We start from the raw sequence: 15,228 nt of genomic DNA on the forward strand, positions 1-15,228 counted from the left end.
GTTGATCCGATTCACCTACATGACACCCTACATAACAAACAAGCATTGTCAATGCCAACCGTTTGGGCTTTTGGGTAGGCATGGGAAAAGCACCTGCTAGTCCCTGCCGTAGTGGTATTAACAGGTGCAAAATGGTGCGAGTACCTTGAATCTAATAGCAGCGTGTAGTGGTGAGTGACCAAGTGATGATGTCACTGTTGTTAGAATGGTGACCTGTTGAAGGTTTCATGAGTGGCGGTTGTAAACCTGGGGACTTGATGGGAGGTGACTAGCCTGGGGGGTGGTGCTGGTGGTCAGGAAGACCCCTTTTGGACTGGGGATGAGAGATGCTTTAACAGATGATCAATAAAGGTGATCACGTCTTCACTCACCTGTGTTTCGTCCCGTTCTCTGCAATCTTCCTGGTCGATGGGTCCACCACAGCCCACTTAGGGGCTACAACACAGTGCCTGAAAAATGCCTAACACTTATACACAAACAAACAGTTGGCTTTGCCAATGCTTGTTTTTAACTGGACTTCAGTGAAAGACATGCATGGTGCTTATGCATCGAGTAGCTCTTATTTGAATGACAATCGTTTCGGCTCAAAGGTAGAGCTTTCAGCACCACCTAATAGCCCAAACTAATAAAGCAGGCCTACTGAGAAGTGACACCACTATCCGATTCAATGAAGAGGAACAGGGATTCCATTATATGCAGCAGGTGTCTGTAAAGACATAGCATACCTGCCGAAGGGGCGGCTGTAGTCAAATCAGAAGGAAAGTAGACCTCCTTGGAAGCGATGGTACTGCCCCACTATAACAAGCTTAGAATGGTGAGGTATCCTGGGAGTCTTACTCAAAACTTCTGGGCCGCTTTGCGTTCCTTTCCTGCTGGCTTGCGGTTCTGCCATCATGTGAGCCCGCGTCGCTATGGGACGTAAGCTTGGCCTATTACCTTTCCCATAAGACGCTGTCATTTTGGAAAGCACTTCACTTCTGATTAAAGTTGGCGTTTTGTTACTTCCTGGTTACCGTTACTCCGATCCTGTTATGCATTGCAGGACTCCTGCTCTGTTACTGATTCTGCCTCTGTTATCGATTCTGCAGACGACGAACCTTCTGCCTGCCTTATGGACTTCTGCTGCATTACTGATTTTGTCCCGCCTTTGGAACTTCCGGTAAATGAACCCTTGCCTGTTTAAACAGACTGCTCGTTAAGTGTTTGCCAAATCTGAGTTCACGGTTCCTTTCTGTCTTCCACCCTCCCTCCTCCTGGTTTCCCCTTGGATCATATTATTCAATTTCACCTGGAACTACCATCACGTGTACAGAACTTTCATGGACGCTATGCAGCCTTGTGCACCAACCCGTTGCTAGTGCATCCCTCGTGCCATTCGGGTTTAGCTCCATACTAACCCTTCCTTCCATGTCATTGTTTCCTCTTGGAATTGGAACCTTGGAACCTCGCCCCAACTGGGGGACCAGGACATTGTTCTCCCTTCATCACACTAAGTGTTTCCTCAACCCGAGTAGGTAAGACCCTGTGTTGCTCTCTTTACCTTCTGGAAACCCTCAGGGCACAATAGCTTGGTGCTAATATTTTGGTCCTTCGTTTCGTAGGGACATCACCAGAGGGGAAAAGGCAAATCAAGTCAACATACTGGGAACTTACCCGCAAGTGATGACCCTCATAAGGTTAGTGGTCAAAACAAGCTTTTCTTTTCTTGCTGGCTCCATGGTTCATATCCAAATCGCACCCCTTTTCTTTACAGCCTGGTGAATCCCAGAGGTTGTTCTCATTTTACCCGCTCGTTCAAGTGATTTGCTCCTCTGCTTTGTCGAGTCTCAAGGGGACAGATGGGTGTATCACTAGAAAGGTCACCCTCAGTGAGGAGACATGAACCTAGGCTGGCTGAGGTTATTTTATCCCACAAATCTTTACCATCAGTCTTGGGGTGCCTGTTGGTGAGTACTGACTCTCCATTGTTTAGCTCTGAATACTAACAGAATCAGAAGCCTAACATGGACGCGGCAGACACTCTTGCTGCACTTATGTAGTTGGTGTCCGACCTACAGAACAATAGCACCTCGGTACCACGAGGCCACGCGTCACCGGATTGACTCCTTACAGCAAATGACACAACCTTAGCCATGGCGTACGATCAGGCTGAACCCGCTGCAGCCGGTCCCGCATATCCCTTGCCACGACAGGAACCAGTACCTGTTTTGATGTCAACCCCATTCGGGTTGGCACCCACTGAAAGGTTTACCGGTGACCATAGGACCTATTGCACCTTTATAAACCAATGCAAGTTGCCATACTGGGTCCTTTCCCGACTCTACCACTAAAGCGGCCTTTGTTCTCTCGTATGTCGATGGCACCGCGTCTGCTTGGGCCAACTCATTATTGGAGTCTAACAGCTATGTACTGTATGACTGTGATGCCCTTATCATGGCCATGGACAGGGCTTTTGACACCAGGTATAAGACAAAGGCCACTGATCTGGAGTTTTTAGATCTCTGACAAGGAGCTACGTCGTTGATATTGTACCTTGCAAGATTCCATCAATTAGCCGCCAAGACAAATTGGCCTGAAGATAAGAAAGCAGCAGTGTTCTATAATGGTCTCTCAGATGACCTAAAGGATACACTTGCCTCAGTCCCTATGGTACCAGTGACCTTTCTGGAATTACTGGATCTGGTACTTCAAATCGACACTCGATGAGCATAGAGATGGGGAGAAAAGAAACCAACGCCTCTGACGTCCTCTTGCCTTGACTCTTCCATGCCTTCACATACAGACCCTGAACCTTTGCAAATAGGTCTTGTTTGTGGTCCCTTGACCATCACAGAGAGGGAAAACTGACGCAAAAACAACCTCTCTATGTATTGTCGTTCCCCAGATCATTACGTATTTTCCTGCCCAAAGAAGACCACACATTAGCAGGGAAACTCTAGAACCCCGCAGTAGAAGGAGTCCCTTCGCCGGGGAAACATTTGTATGGACTCCCCGATTTTTGGTACCTTTAGCCCATTTTATCTCTCTGTCTTCATCTCGATGCTTTCTGACAACTCGATATGAGCACAGGCTAACATTTATTCTGGTGCCTCGGGTAATTACATAAAGCTACAATACGACTGTGATTCCGGAATTCCTGTGGTCACTAAACCCAGACACGAAATGGTCAGTGCCGTTGATGGAATGGCACTGGTTTCTGGTCTTGTAACTGAACAGACCATTGCACTACGGATGGACACTGATGATGGGCATTCTGAGGATATTGCCTTTGATCTGATAGCAGTATCTCAGTTTCTAATAACCCTTGGGTTGCCCAGGCTGCCCCGGCATTACCCGTCAACTGACTGGGCAACACAGGAAGTTCCCCTCAGACCCCTGTAATACCCATTTCCTCCAATCACATATAGTCGTACAGAATACCCTGTGTAAGGCCCTCCTTGCAACAGCACCTTTAGCAGGGCTGTGTCCTCTATACCTACACCGGCTATTCCCAAAGAATACGCCTCCTATTCAGTCGTCCTTGATAGGGGTAAGGCAGAACATTTACTACCTCACCGACCCAATGGTTGTCCAATCGACTTACTCCCGGGCTCTAAGATCCCTTTCAGCCGGGTGTATTACCTCAGAGCCAAGGAAGACCAAGTACTGAAGGAGTGTATCGAAAAAGCCCTTCTGACTGGGTTTAATAGTCCTTCCAAATCGCCTGCAGCCTCTCCATTGTTTTGTGGAGGCTGATGCCTCTGGTGTCCCGGTGAGGGCCATCCTTTCTCAACAGTGCCCTGATACAGGTGAAATCCATCCGGTGGCCTTTTACTCCCATGAACTCCCTACAAACAAAACTACACCATTACGTAATGCGAGCTTCTGGTGGTCAAAGATGCGTTCGCTGAAAGGAGGCATCACTTACTGGGTGCTAAACATACTGACACTGAGTACTCTGATCATCGCAATGTCTTGGCCTTCAAAACCATGAAGTGCATAACTGCCAGAAAAGCACGTTGACACATCTTTTTTCTCCCAGTTCGACTTATCTATTACCTTCTATCCTGCACGGCTACATACTAAGGCAGATGCTCTCTACCGCCTTTATGGCAATCCACCTCTGCTACCCGCAAACCTTCCTCTTGTCCTACCCAATTAGGTCGTGTGCCGTTGCACACCAGAACCAATGCTCAAACAGCTGATCCGGGATTGGGCTGCACTTGTACCAGTAGAGCTCCAGGGGATGAATTTGGATCTCATCAACGGACTGCCCTAGATTTAGGGGAGGATATATATACCTACCACTGAGGCACGTTCCCAAACCTTGCAGCGGTGTCATGACTCCTTTATTGCTGCACTTCCAGGCAGACAGAAAACCATGGAGCTCCTGCAGCGTTGGTGAGCTCAACTCCTAGAACACCTATGGGTCTGCTGTGTCCGCTTCTGGTATCTCATAAACCTTTGCACAGGGTGTCTGTGGATTTCATTGTAGAGCTTCCACCATACAAGGTCTCAATACCATCTGGGTAGTTATTGACCACTTCACTAAAATGGCTTTAGTTGTCCCTTGTAAATGACTTCCAACCGCTCCTGTTTTGGCTGATCTTTTTCTCAAACACATATTCCGCTTTTTTGGTGTGCCTTCCCTGGTGGTCACCATCAAGGGATCCCAATTTAATTCACTTTTCTGGAAGGCATTATGTTCTGCATTTCTTATCGAGGATAGGTATTCCACGGCCTACCATCCGCAAAGCAAAGGCCAAACAGAAAGGTTAAATGCTACAAATGAAAAGTACCTCTGTTGTTTGTGCCTGCAGTATCAGGACACCTGGCTCTCTGTGTTGTTTAAGGCAGAATGTGTATACAACAACTCCCTTCATTCCTCAACGGGTTCTTCTCCATTCTATGCGACAAATGGCCAACATCCTAGGACCTTCCCTTTGGACCCGTCCACTTCATTGGACAATCCTGCAGCTCGCTCCTGTATTTGTGATCTTTTGTCCGTGCGCAAGGGCATCAGGGTGCACCTTGAGCGGGCTCAATCACACACCAAAGATTTGCTGATGCCCATTGCTCCCCTGCACCAGTGTATCCGGTGGGCGTGCGCGTGTGGTTATCCACCAAGAATCTTAGGATCCCGGGGAAGAAGTTGCTTCTCCCTTGTTTTGTTGGCTCCTACATTGTCTCCGACCTCATCAGCCCAGTTGCTGTATGGCTGTTGCTCCCCTCTCATTAGCAGGTGCTTCCTGTTTTTCATATTTCACTTCTCAAACCTTGTTCTCCGGCCGCTCGTTGGCCTGTTCCCCCAGAGTCAGTGGACGTACAAAGCTCTGAGGAATATGAGGTGTGTGCACTTCTGGACTTGAAGAATGCAGGTGGGCGTCCCCTACTACCTGGTTGACTGGAAGGGCTACAGCCTCGAAGAAAGGACGTGGGTGCCTCTGGAAAACATACATGCCCCTTTTCTACTGGAAACGTTCCACGCCTCAGGGGTGTGTCGGTGCCCTTGGGGAGGATACTGTCACGGTCCAATCGGTTCCTTACCGATGCTCTCTCTCCACCCTCTTATAAGTGAAAAAGCGCATCTAGCTTCCCCTTGGCTACGGGCATCCACAATCCTGCAGTGTTGAATGTTACCATGGCGATTAGGACACAGGCGCCATCGGGCCGCTCTGCGTTCCTTTCCTGCTGGCTTGCGGTTCACTCATCATGTGAGCCTGCGTTGCTCTGCGACATAAGCTCTGCCTACTACCTTTCCCATAAGACGCTGTCATTTCAGAAAGCACTTCACTTCTGTTTGAAGTTGGCGTTTTGTTACTTCCTGGTTTCCGTTACTCCGATCCTGTTCTGCATTCATGGACTCCTGCTTTGTTACTGATTCTGCCTTTTCATCGATTCTGCTGATGACGAACCGTCTGCCTGCCTTACGGACTGCTGCTGCATTACTGATTTTGCCCCGCCTTTGGAAATCCCGGTAAACGAACCCTATCCTGTTTAAACAGACTGCTCCTTAAGTGTTTTCCAAATATGAGTCCACGGTTCCTTGCTGCCTTCCACCCCCCACTCCTCCTGGTTTCCCCTTGGGTCCTATTATTCAATTTCACCTGGAACTACCATCATGTGCACATAACTTTCATGGACGCTATGCAGCCTTGTGCACCAACCTGTTGCTAGTGCGTCCCTCGTGATGTTCTGGTTTAGCCCCATACTAACCCTTCCTTCCTTGTCATTGTTTCCTCTTGGAACTGGAGCATTGAACCTCGCCCGAAGTGGGGGACCCTGACATTGTTCTCCCTTCATCACACTAAGTGTTTCCTCAACCCAAGTAGGTAAGACCCTGTGTTGCTCTCTTTACCTTCTGGAAACCCTCAGAGCACAATAGCTAGTTGCTAAAATCAAGGTCCTTCGTTTCGTAGGGACATTACCAGAGGGGAAAAGATGAATCAAGTCAACATCCTGGGAACTTACCCGCAAGTGATCACCCTCATAAGGTTAGTGTTCAAAACACGCTTCTCTTTTCTTGATGGTTCCACAGTTCATACCTAAATCACGCCACATTTCTTTGCAGCCTGGTGAATCCTGGGGTTTGTTCTCGTCTTTCCCGCTCTTTCAAGCGATTTGCCCCTATGCTTTGTTGAGTTTCAAGGGGACAGAGGGGTGTATAACTGGAAAGGGTACCCTCATAGGGGAGACCTGAACCTGGGCTGGTTTAGGTTATTTTACCCAACACATCTTTTCCACCAGTCTTGGGATGCCAGTTGGTGTGTACTGATGCTCCATTGTTTAGCTCTGAACACTAACAACTGTGACGCAACTTGCTTTTTTATTTCAAAGAACAGTGTGCTTATAAGGGAATACGAAAAGCTTCCCGAACTGTATTGCAAAATCAAGTCTCTGAATGTGGCAATAAAGGAAAATTAGGTCACAAACTGGTCCCGCGTGAGTCTGAGAGTTTGCACAGAGATGAAGTGATGGTCTGTGGAACACTGCACCGGTACACAATAGGTAGACCCAGCTCCACCGATTAAATCATCCCTTTGTGTAAGACTGTGGCACTATATCTGAATCAGACGGCCAGTTGCAAACTTCCTGAATGGTTGCTGAATGGCGCTTGTATAGCGCAACTCTACACAGTGAATCGTTTCTACTCACTACGCACTAGCTAGTGGCTTGTTCCCACCAAACATAGCATCACAAGTCTCGGAAGAGTCGCAGTAAGTGGTGAGAGATATCTCGCAGCACCGCTCCTCCTGGCTCAGAACACACAAAGCTTTACTGACATCATACATTGACCCCCGTGCAGTCGAGCATCGCTGCTGTTTCTTGGCTCTACCTGGACAATAGGCTTGGGTGGCAAGAAGTCAATGTGATTCACGCAATGTCGCCAGTTTTAGAATACAAAGTAAACAATTAGAATGTCGGCAAACATTAATCAGGAAATGTTAGGAAATGAGAAGACTGCCTGATCAAGGAAGTCACTTGCTCGGTCTAGTTTTCTGCAGTGTAGCGCCTTCTTACACCACACAACTGGAAAGTGAAACCAAAGACTTAGCACGCCAGAGGGTGCTCTGCTTTGTTTTGGTAACTAGTATGCGTCGCTGCATCAGAGAATGGCAGCTACAGATATTTTGTTCTTACCAGCATCGAGAAACATTGATCTTTTTGTCCAGGGCATGGCAGTGCCTGGAAAATTCTCTTTTAAACTCTGCTTACAGCAAACTCAGTATTCCCGAACTCAATGAATTCTAACTTTCTCTCATTCTGGACTTCAATATCCCTGTAAAAAACTAGCTCCCACAATGCAAACGACTTTATCTATTTAAAAAAGATTATATTCATATGATTCAATGTATCATTTTATTTGGAAGATACATGGTATCTTTCCCATTCAAACATGTCCGCTATTTTTGCCTTGTTTCCAGAGAGCTTCCTTAGAGACAGTCATCCAAGATGGCTGTCTCCATGGAAGAGCTCACAGCTCAAAGAGTCTGAGATGGGCATACATGGGTGGGATTAGCCATTAGGATTAGCATGGCTAGGGGCAGGGAATAGGAGGGATTCATTAACCGAACAACTGTGTCTCGCTCCTCAAAGTCATGCCTCATTCAAAGCCCATATTTGAAGCTCTTAAATTAAAGCTCTTACTTTAATCACAATAGTTTCGGCTTAAAGGTAGTGCTTTCAGCACCATCTAATATCCCAAACTAAAAAGTGCCATGTGTTGCAGAAACACTGATTTACGCCTATTTAAATGATTTATATATTTATATTAAGGCGTGATTTTCTTTTAATGCCTGTCCCTAATTGGCGACAAAGGGGAACACTGCCCAAGCACAGAGAACGTATTGGTATTCGGAGAGGATGGCACACCAAGGCCAGACATAATGTTTGAACCAGCCAACCCTTAAGTGGCCAATGCAGTTGGCAGAGGAAGTGCTAATATTCAGCAGATGTTGGCTTTCAACAGTGGATGCGGGCCCACAGGTGGGACAGCTTACTAAGACGATGGGGCGGGAGAGCGCGTCGCAGAGATCACAGTGGCACTAAGACACTGTTAGGGTTTATATCATGCGTCCCGTTTGGTTCACATCACAAATAATTTAAGTCGCTCATGATAGATGGAACCAGTTTATTGATCCCCAAGACGCAGGCCGAGGACTCTTAGGTATTTGAATCATAAGGGATAGGAGTGACCCTTTGGCAAGTCAAAGGCATCTGTTGGAATAGTAAGATCGCCCGTAAAACTATTTAGCAAACATTCAATATTATTACTCTGCCCACACAGAGGAACAGCAATAGGATCTTACATCACGTTCCACTCGTTAAAGAAACATTTCCATCAGAGCCGAAGGGGAATGTTTTGAAGCCATATTGTAATATTTGGCGGCCGAGGAAGGCAATGCAAATTAGCGAATTTGAAAAAAAAAATGAAAAATCAGGACACAGTAACCAGAGTCATGGTATGATAGTATTCAGTGATGCGTTGTCCAACTCCAGGCCTCGAATGCCGGATCCAGGTGGGACTTTCAGGATAGCCCTTATTAACATGCATACTAATTAGGGATATCCTGAAAAGCCCGCAGGTTGCCAGCACTCGAGGCCTGGAGTTGGACAACCCTGATCTAGTGCAACGAAAAAGCTATAATAGGAAAACACTTTGGCATTCAAAATATGTTATAATCCAAGCCAAGGTAAATTGGCAATCAATGTCGTCTTTGGTTTTATAAACACATGGAAGGCATCAACGAATGAACAGAAAGAATATCCACCCACCAAAGTGCGAGAGATTTTAAGGACGTCGTTAAATGGGCACTATGCCAACTGGAGTTACTTTAGAGCAGAGCAATGTCCATCTTAAAATAAAAACGGATGATAGGATGCCAAGAAAACAGTACTTACCAGTACTTTAAATATTGCACAATAAGCCTCTTTTACTTTTGGGGGACACTCAGGTCGCTCTGTCCAAAAAGAGGCCACACACTGACTCCTTGTGTTGGAGACCATGGGCCTCAATCCGAGTATGGCAATCCGGAAATAAGGGTGCCGGTAGCAACATACCAGGAAACTTTCCAGACCACCATACTACAACGAAACCGGTAGGGGTCACGGATGCCCCGGCAAGCGTGACCTGATGGGTTTTCAGGCTCCTACCAGCATGGTTGTCACGGAAGCACAGGCACCATTAGCAACGGTGCTGGTGCTTCCGTGTACCGATTGGGATGCCATGGAAATGGAGAGTAACTGTTACCACCACCCTTGTCATATCCCAGTGCACCGAGACATCAGGCGGCGGTATGGCTGTTACGGGTTGCCGGAAACCTGACGCATACCGGCGGGTTTTCTGGCACCCCCGTAATGAGGACCCATGTAACAATCGAAATGATCAGAATCCCACCCCCACCCCACCCCTCTCAGGGGTGATCATCTGGTATGGATACTCCCTTCTCTACCAGAATTAACAGGAATGTACGTTTTAGTGTCTCAGACTTTACTCAAAGTTAGCAGAATTAACAGGAATAATTCTATATAAAGTGTTAAAGTGCCTCCCTTGGCCATGTCGCATTTGTAATCGCAGTCATAAATACACAAGCAAACAAAAAGCAAAAGACATACAATTTCTTAAGTACCCCTCAATTTAAGGATCTTTCTGCATTGAATAGTTTTGGATGATTTTTAATATTTGTTTTACTATGTAGCAAATGTTAAGTGTTCATACGTCGCAGAGCGAATATATTATCATCATATTTTAATTGTAGGGTGTTAACCACTCCTACTAATAGGTGTCTCGCTGCACTTCAAAACAATTGGATTATGAGTAACATTTAAAAAAAGTATTTCACAAGTTGGCTAAAATGGGAGAACATATCTAGAAAGGGAAGAAATCGAGGACTGCAAGAATGCCTTAAAAGAAAGAAATTAATCAGGCGCTAAACCACACTAACAATTATGGTCCCAAAAGGTCTCTGATTTCTCACTTATTTGTAATGAGAACATATTTCTCTTGCAAGTCACCGTAAGAAAACATGGTATTAGCTGGTCAGCTACTCGCGGTGCGGGTTCAAATTTTTTAAATCACTATTATGTTTTCAATTTGTAACCAGTGCAAAACAAATGTTTAGAAAGGAGAATGCAAAGCTTTCTGTGGGCACTTACAAGTTGGCAGAGTTGAGTCACTCCGGGAACCGCATATCAGCAGGAGTAGGTGCGAACAGCGGACGCCTCCAGTCGCTGGGACCCCGACGACCCCACTGTGGATGGACGCATAGGGAAGACAGCAAGAACATATGTATAGCGTATTAGTGACCAACAAGAGTGTGGTATGCATTGTTGATTGGCAATCGTGCACAGTGTTCACAGACATCTTATTAATACTGCGGATCAACCACAGACACATTGTATGCTAAACTTAGATGACCGCAAACAGGCGTCGCGCGCCAAATGCATTGCAACATTGACCTGCCCATCAAATGCCCTGCGCGTCTCTCGTTCTCTTAATCAGGAAAGAATTGAATCAATTTTTACAAAACAGATGCTCAACAATTTGGGTAGACAAGATACACGTGAAATAAATGAAAAAAAGCTGTTCACAAACATCGCATTCAAGATGTCCCTTAAAATATTCAAGCTTTGCTAAGGCCTGGTAGGACTTTGAGACCTCAATGGATAGAGCAGATGTCCTTACATTTTAAGATAAGCACACAATTTCATTCAAGAGGGAAATTTGGACGCATTTTTCATTTGCATCACATATGCCATTGTGAGCATCCGGGGTGGTGCTGTGAACCTGATGTTGACTGAAGAGGATTGAGTTTGTGCTGCTTGATATATGCTGGAGGCTGGTTGGGAAGACTTGGTGTTAACATTTTCTATGATAGAGGCTCGTGCCAATGACCTGCTTTGGCTGCAGTAGGGTTATGCAGGAATGACAGGCCGCGCTGTGATGCAGTGCCTGCATCGCTGTGTAAATGATTTCTTGGGACGCAGGAGCTGCGGGACACTGAATGTGCCTATATTGCAGTAGTTACTAGCTGTGTGAAGTGAGCAGCACTTGAGCTGCTGCGTTGGTGGTCGGGGACCGAGGTGGCCTTAAAACTTGAGGATCATTGGAGTCTCAGGCCTATCACTGGCAGCACTGAGGCAGGTGAGCACTAGAAAAAAGGCTGAGGCGGTAGCTGCCTGACAGTGGATCTGATTGAGGTTAGATTAGAAATGTGTGGAAAAACACCCGTTGCCCATATTGTAGTCACTTTCTGATGTGTGCAGTAAGGAGTGTTTGAAGTGTACGGTTGAGGACTGGGAGAAAATTGGCCCTGGAACTCGAAGAGCTTTATTTTTCCTAATATTAAAACCACTAGCCCCAACATCCTTGCGATTGGTCGGTAGAGTAGGCTGCCTGTAGGGTCAGCGAGATTGGCACCCTCCGACGGTGGTACATCATAGAATACTACAGCTCTTGTGGTCAGGATGAGCACATGATCTGGGGACAATGAGAATGAGAGGCATTCTAGAACCTCTCAAACCCTTCTTATTTCACTGAGAAAGTTCTGGTTGGTGAGGATGCTTCTCACCAGATATCTTGCCAGATGCCCCAGCCAATGACCCCCTTCACTGTTTTGTGTGGCAGAGCCTGAAGTGCTCCTGTTTTAGTAAGAAGGGTGCTCATAACACGTCAAACCAGAGTTCACATTCTTTCACATTTGTCAGCCAGGGATCTTTAGGGAAGTGTACAACTGCCGTTGGCCCATTGGAACCAGGAGTGTTTTGTTGACTGGCGTGCTGCTTGGCAGTGCGCCAATGCTTGTTACTGGCTGCGCGGCAGTGAAGGAGCAACGCGTTCAACCTGACTTACCCTACTTTGGAAAGGAGGATGTTCACAGTTGGTGCTTGAGCCAGATGGATAACGGTAAATTGGATAACCGAGAACTCCATTATAGAAGGGATGTACTAAAGAACTAGGCCATTTATTAGAAAAATGGAAAACACCACAAAAAGATTCTTCTTGAACCAAGGTAATGCCTGAGGTATTTACCAGCCTTGAGAGCCCAACCGAAGGCTTGGTGGCTAGGGTAACTAGTGTGCCGGTAACTGGCAAACAGTCCACTAGTTCCCCAAGTGAATGGTGTCTCGACAGTGCTGTGCCGTGCCCAACCCCATGGGGTGTCCAGCCCTTGTGATGCACAATGGGAAGATAATGTCAACCCCAAGGGCTGGGATGATATGCCTCTGCAGGATATGCAGGAACAAACAGCGGTGGTTCATAGGTTGCCCAGTAATTCTGGAAATGCCTGTTACGTTACACTAATTGTATTTGTATAGCACGCGTTCACCACCGAGGTATCTTGGTGCTGCTCAACAGAACAGAGGGAGAGAACCTAATTTAAAACAAATAAGTCTTCAAGACCCGGCGGCAAGCAAAATGGTTGAGTATGGAACAGAAAGAACGAGGGAAAGAGCTCCATAAGGAGGCAGCCGCAACAGAAAAAAGAGAGGCTCCCAAACCGGCTGAGCTTGACCTGAGGTACCAAGAGGAGACAGGCGTCCGCAGACCAAAGTACTTGCCCTGACACATACGGGTGGAATTTGGCCTGCAGGTATTCCGTCCATGACCATAAAAGCTCCAATGAACTAAGCAGGCATCCTTAAATTGAATGCGCTGCTTGACAGGAAGTCAGTGGAGTTGGCGTAACACAGGTGAGATATGGGCACAGCGCAGCGTGGAAGTGGATAGGCGTGCTGCCAAATTCTGAAGTACCTGGAGGTGCCGCAGTAGGTGAGCAGGATGTGGCCGAATAGAGAGGTACAGTAATCGATTGAGGATGTGACCAGTGCTGACATCACAGGTGCCCAGAGCTGAGCCGGCATAAAGGCAAGGACTTTCCTGAGCAGTTTAAGCTGCAAAATAGCCACATTGACAAACTGTGCTTACTTGATGCTCCATGGAGAGCGTGGAAGAAATGCTGACACCTCGATCTTTCATTACAGGGGTGGGGACAGGAAGGGGACCCAGAGAGGATGGCCAGAAATCAGAATTCCAGAGAGAGAGAGAGGAAGTCGGAGGGCCAAAAGGAATACCTGTGTGGTGGCAGTGTGGAGAACATTATGATATGATAAGAACGTGACTTAGACGTTGTTCAAGGGTTACGTCAGCCCCCCCAAAGGGGAGTATCCACCCACCATCAAGGTAAACGCATAACTGGTGAGGTATCCAAAAGGAAGGAAAGGTATTCCTGGGTCAATGCCACCTAGTTTGGAAAACCCTACTGATGGGAAGATTCAGGAACAATTTCCCACAAAAAAAGTTCAGACAACCCAGATATAAGTCATATTGCAACCACGTCTAAGTCATGGAACAGGTCAAGAAGGGAACGGTTACCTCCTTCAGATAGTCCTAGAAATGGGGCTAGGAAGCCCAGAGTGGGGCACATGGTACTCCTCAGTAGAAGACTCCAGGATCAAATTATTGGCAGGAGAGGAAGTGTTGCAAAGGCAGTCCGAGAGTAAATAGCCATCTTTATTCAGTAGATTGTGGAAGTCACAGTTTATCCAGGCAGTCATCAACATTGGTTTCTGCACCCGTGCATGCGTAGAATGCCACAGAGGTTGTGCTTTGCCCGCTATACCATTTGCCAAGGCACCAGAGTCATCTGGGATAGCTTGGAGAACCAACTGTTCTTTGATATCATCGTACCACAAAGAAAATCATACAGGGTACTCTCATGGAAAGTGTTTGCTTGACTTGGTCTCCTGATACAAGTGGCCAGAGAACAGGTACGGTAGGAGCAAGAGATGAAAAGAGAGAGTTTACGTTACAGGTGCCGCTCTTAAAATGTACATTTTATGCTACAAACCATCAGCATTGAGTGTAACAATGTGGACAGTCTTGCAAAGTCTTAATATCAGTGTATTCTAAATTATCTGACACATGGTATTCTGTTTTGCCCATTATATCACCATTGTCTAAACTCATAAATCAACATACCTCAGTCAACTGTAACAATTTTGGAAAAACTTCCATCAAAAAAAGAAAAAAAAACTGCCCAAAAAGAAAAAATAGATTTACCAACTGAAACCTCGGCGCAAATCTGTTTTACTTGTTGAGAAACTGGCCTGTGAAATGAGTTTAAATGGCTACCAAATGCATATATGTAGAGCACAGGCAGAGCCTGACAATATGACATGTGGAGAACTCTGACCAAGGACTACTTCTGTTTCAGATGTAGCTGGCATCATGGCAAATCACCAAATTTCCACCTAAGTCAATCTGACCTGCTCTAAGACCTTTTTCTTACAATCCTTTTTAGACTAAGGGCTCACACCTAGTCAAGGATGGCAGAAATAGCAGTCACATGTTTCAGGGCCTTGGTGGGACGTCAGGCAAGGGGTCAGCGTCACACTCCCCCACATTTGCTCTCCTGACCATCTGCCACATCCATCAGCTCCTGCTTCCTTCCAGCAGACCTCCAACGCACATGGCATGCCACACTGCCTGATTACAAGAGGGCAAAGCTCGCCAGGCTGAGGAAGTGGGAAGGAGGTAAAACAAAAATCACTTCCTCTCCTGTGAAGCAGGATTCATAAAGGTTTGAACTTTGGACGATAATATTTTGAATTTTAAAACACGTTGTTTTAGTACATTTCATTTGTCTTTTATTAACTAGAATTGGAATCACATACAACAAGACCAGAACTGCTGCATAAAGCTAGATTTGAAAGTGAAAGAAAACACAGAACCACAAGCAGCAGGAA

General features: G+C 46.4%; 1 protein-coding gene across 3 annotated transcripts in view; it reads right to left on the bottom strand.

The window, feature by feature from the left end:
- The window catches only part of PPFIA4 (PTPRF interacting protein alpha 4), a 3,167,227-nt gene that overhangs the window by 48,064 nt on the left and 3,103,935 nt on the right, over nucleotides 1-15,228 (bottom strand). For all 3 annotated transcript variants that reach the window (XM_069633679.1, XM_069633678.1, XM_069633680.1), the window contains one exon: nucleotides 10,636-10,730. In XM_069633679.1, the coding sequence (XP_069489780.1) occupies nucleotides 10,653-10,730 (78 nt within the window). In that variant the 3' untranslated portion in view covers nucleotides 10,636-10,652. The remainder of the gene's footprint in view (nucleotides 1-10,635; nucleotides 10,731-15,228) is intronic.

This window comes from Ambystoma mexicanum, chromosome 13 (assembly GCF_040938575.1).
Source record: "Ambystoma mexicanum isolate Mex_15411 chromosome 13, UKY_AmexF1_1, whole genome shotgun sequence".
Classification (NCBI taxonomy): Eukaryota; Metazoa; Chordata; class Amphibia; order Caudata; family Ambystomatidae; genus Ambystoma; species Ambystoma mexicanum.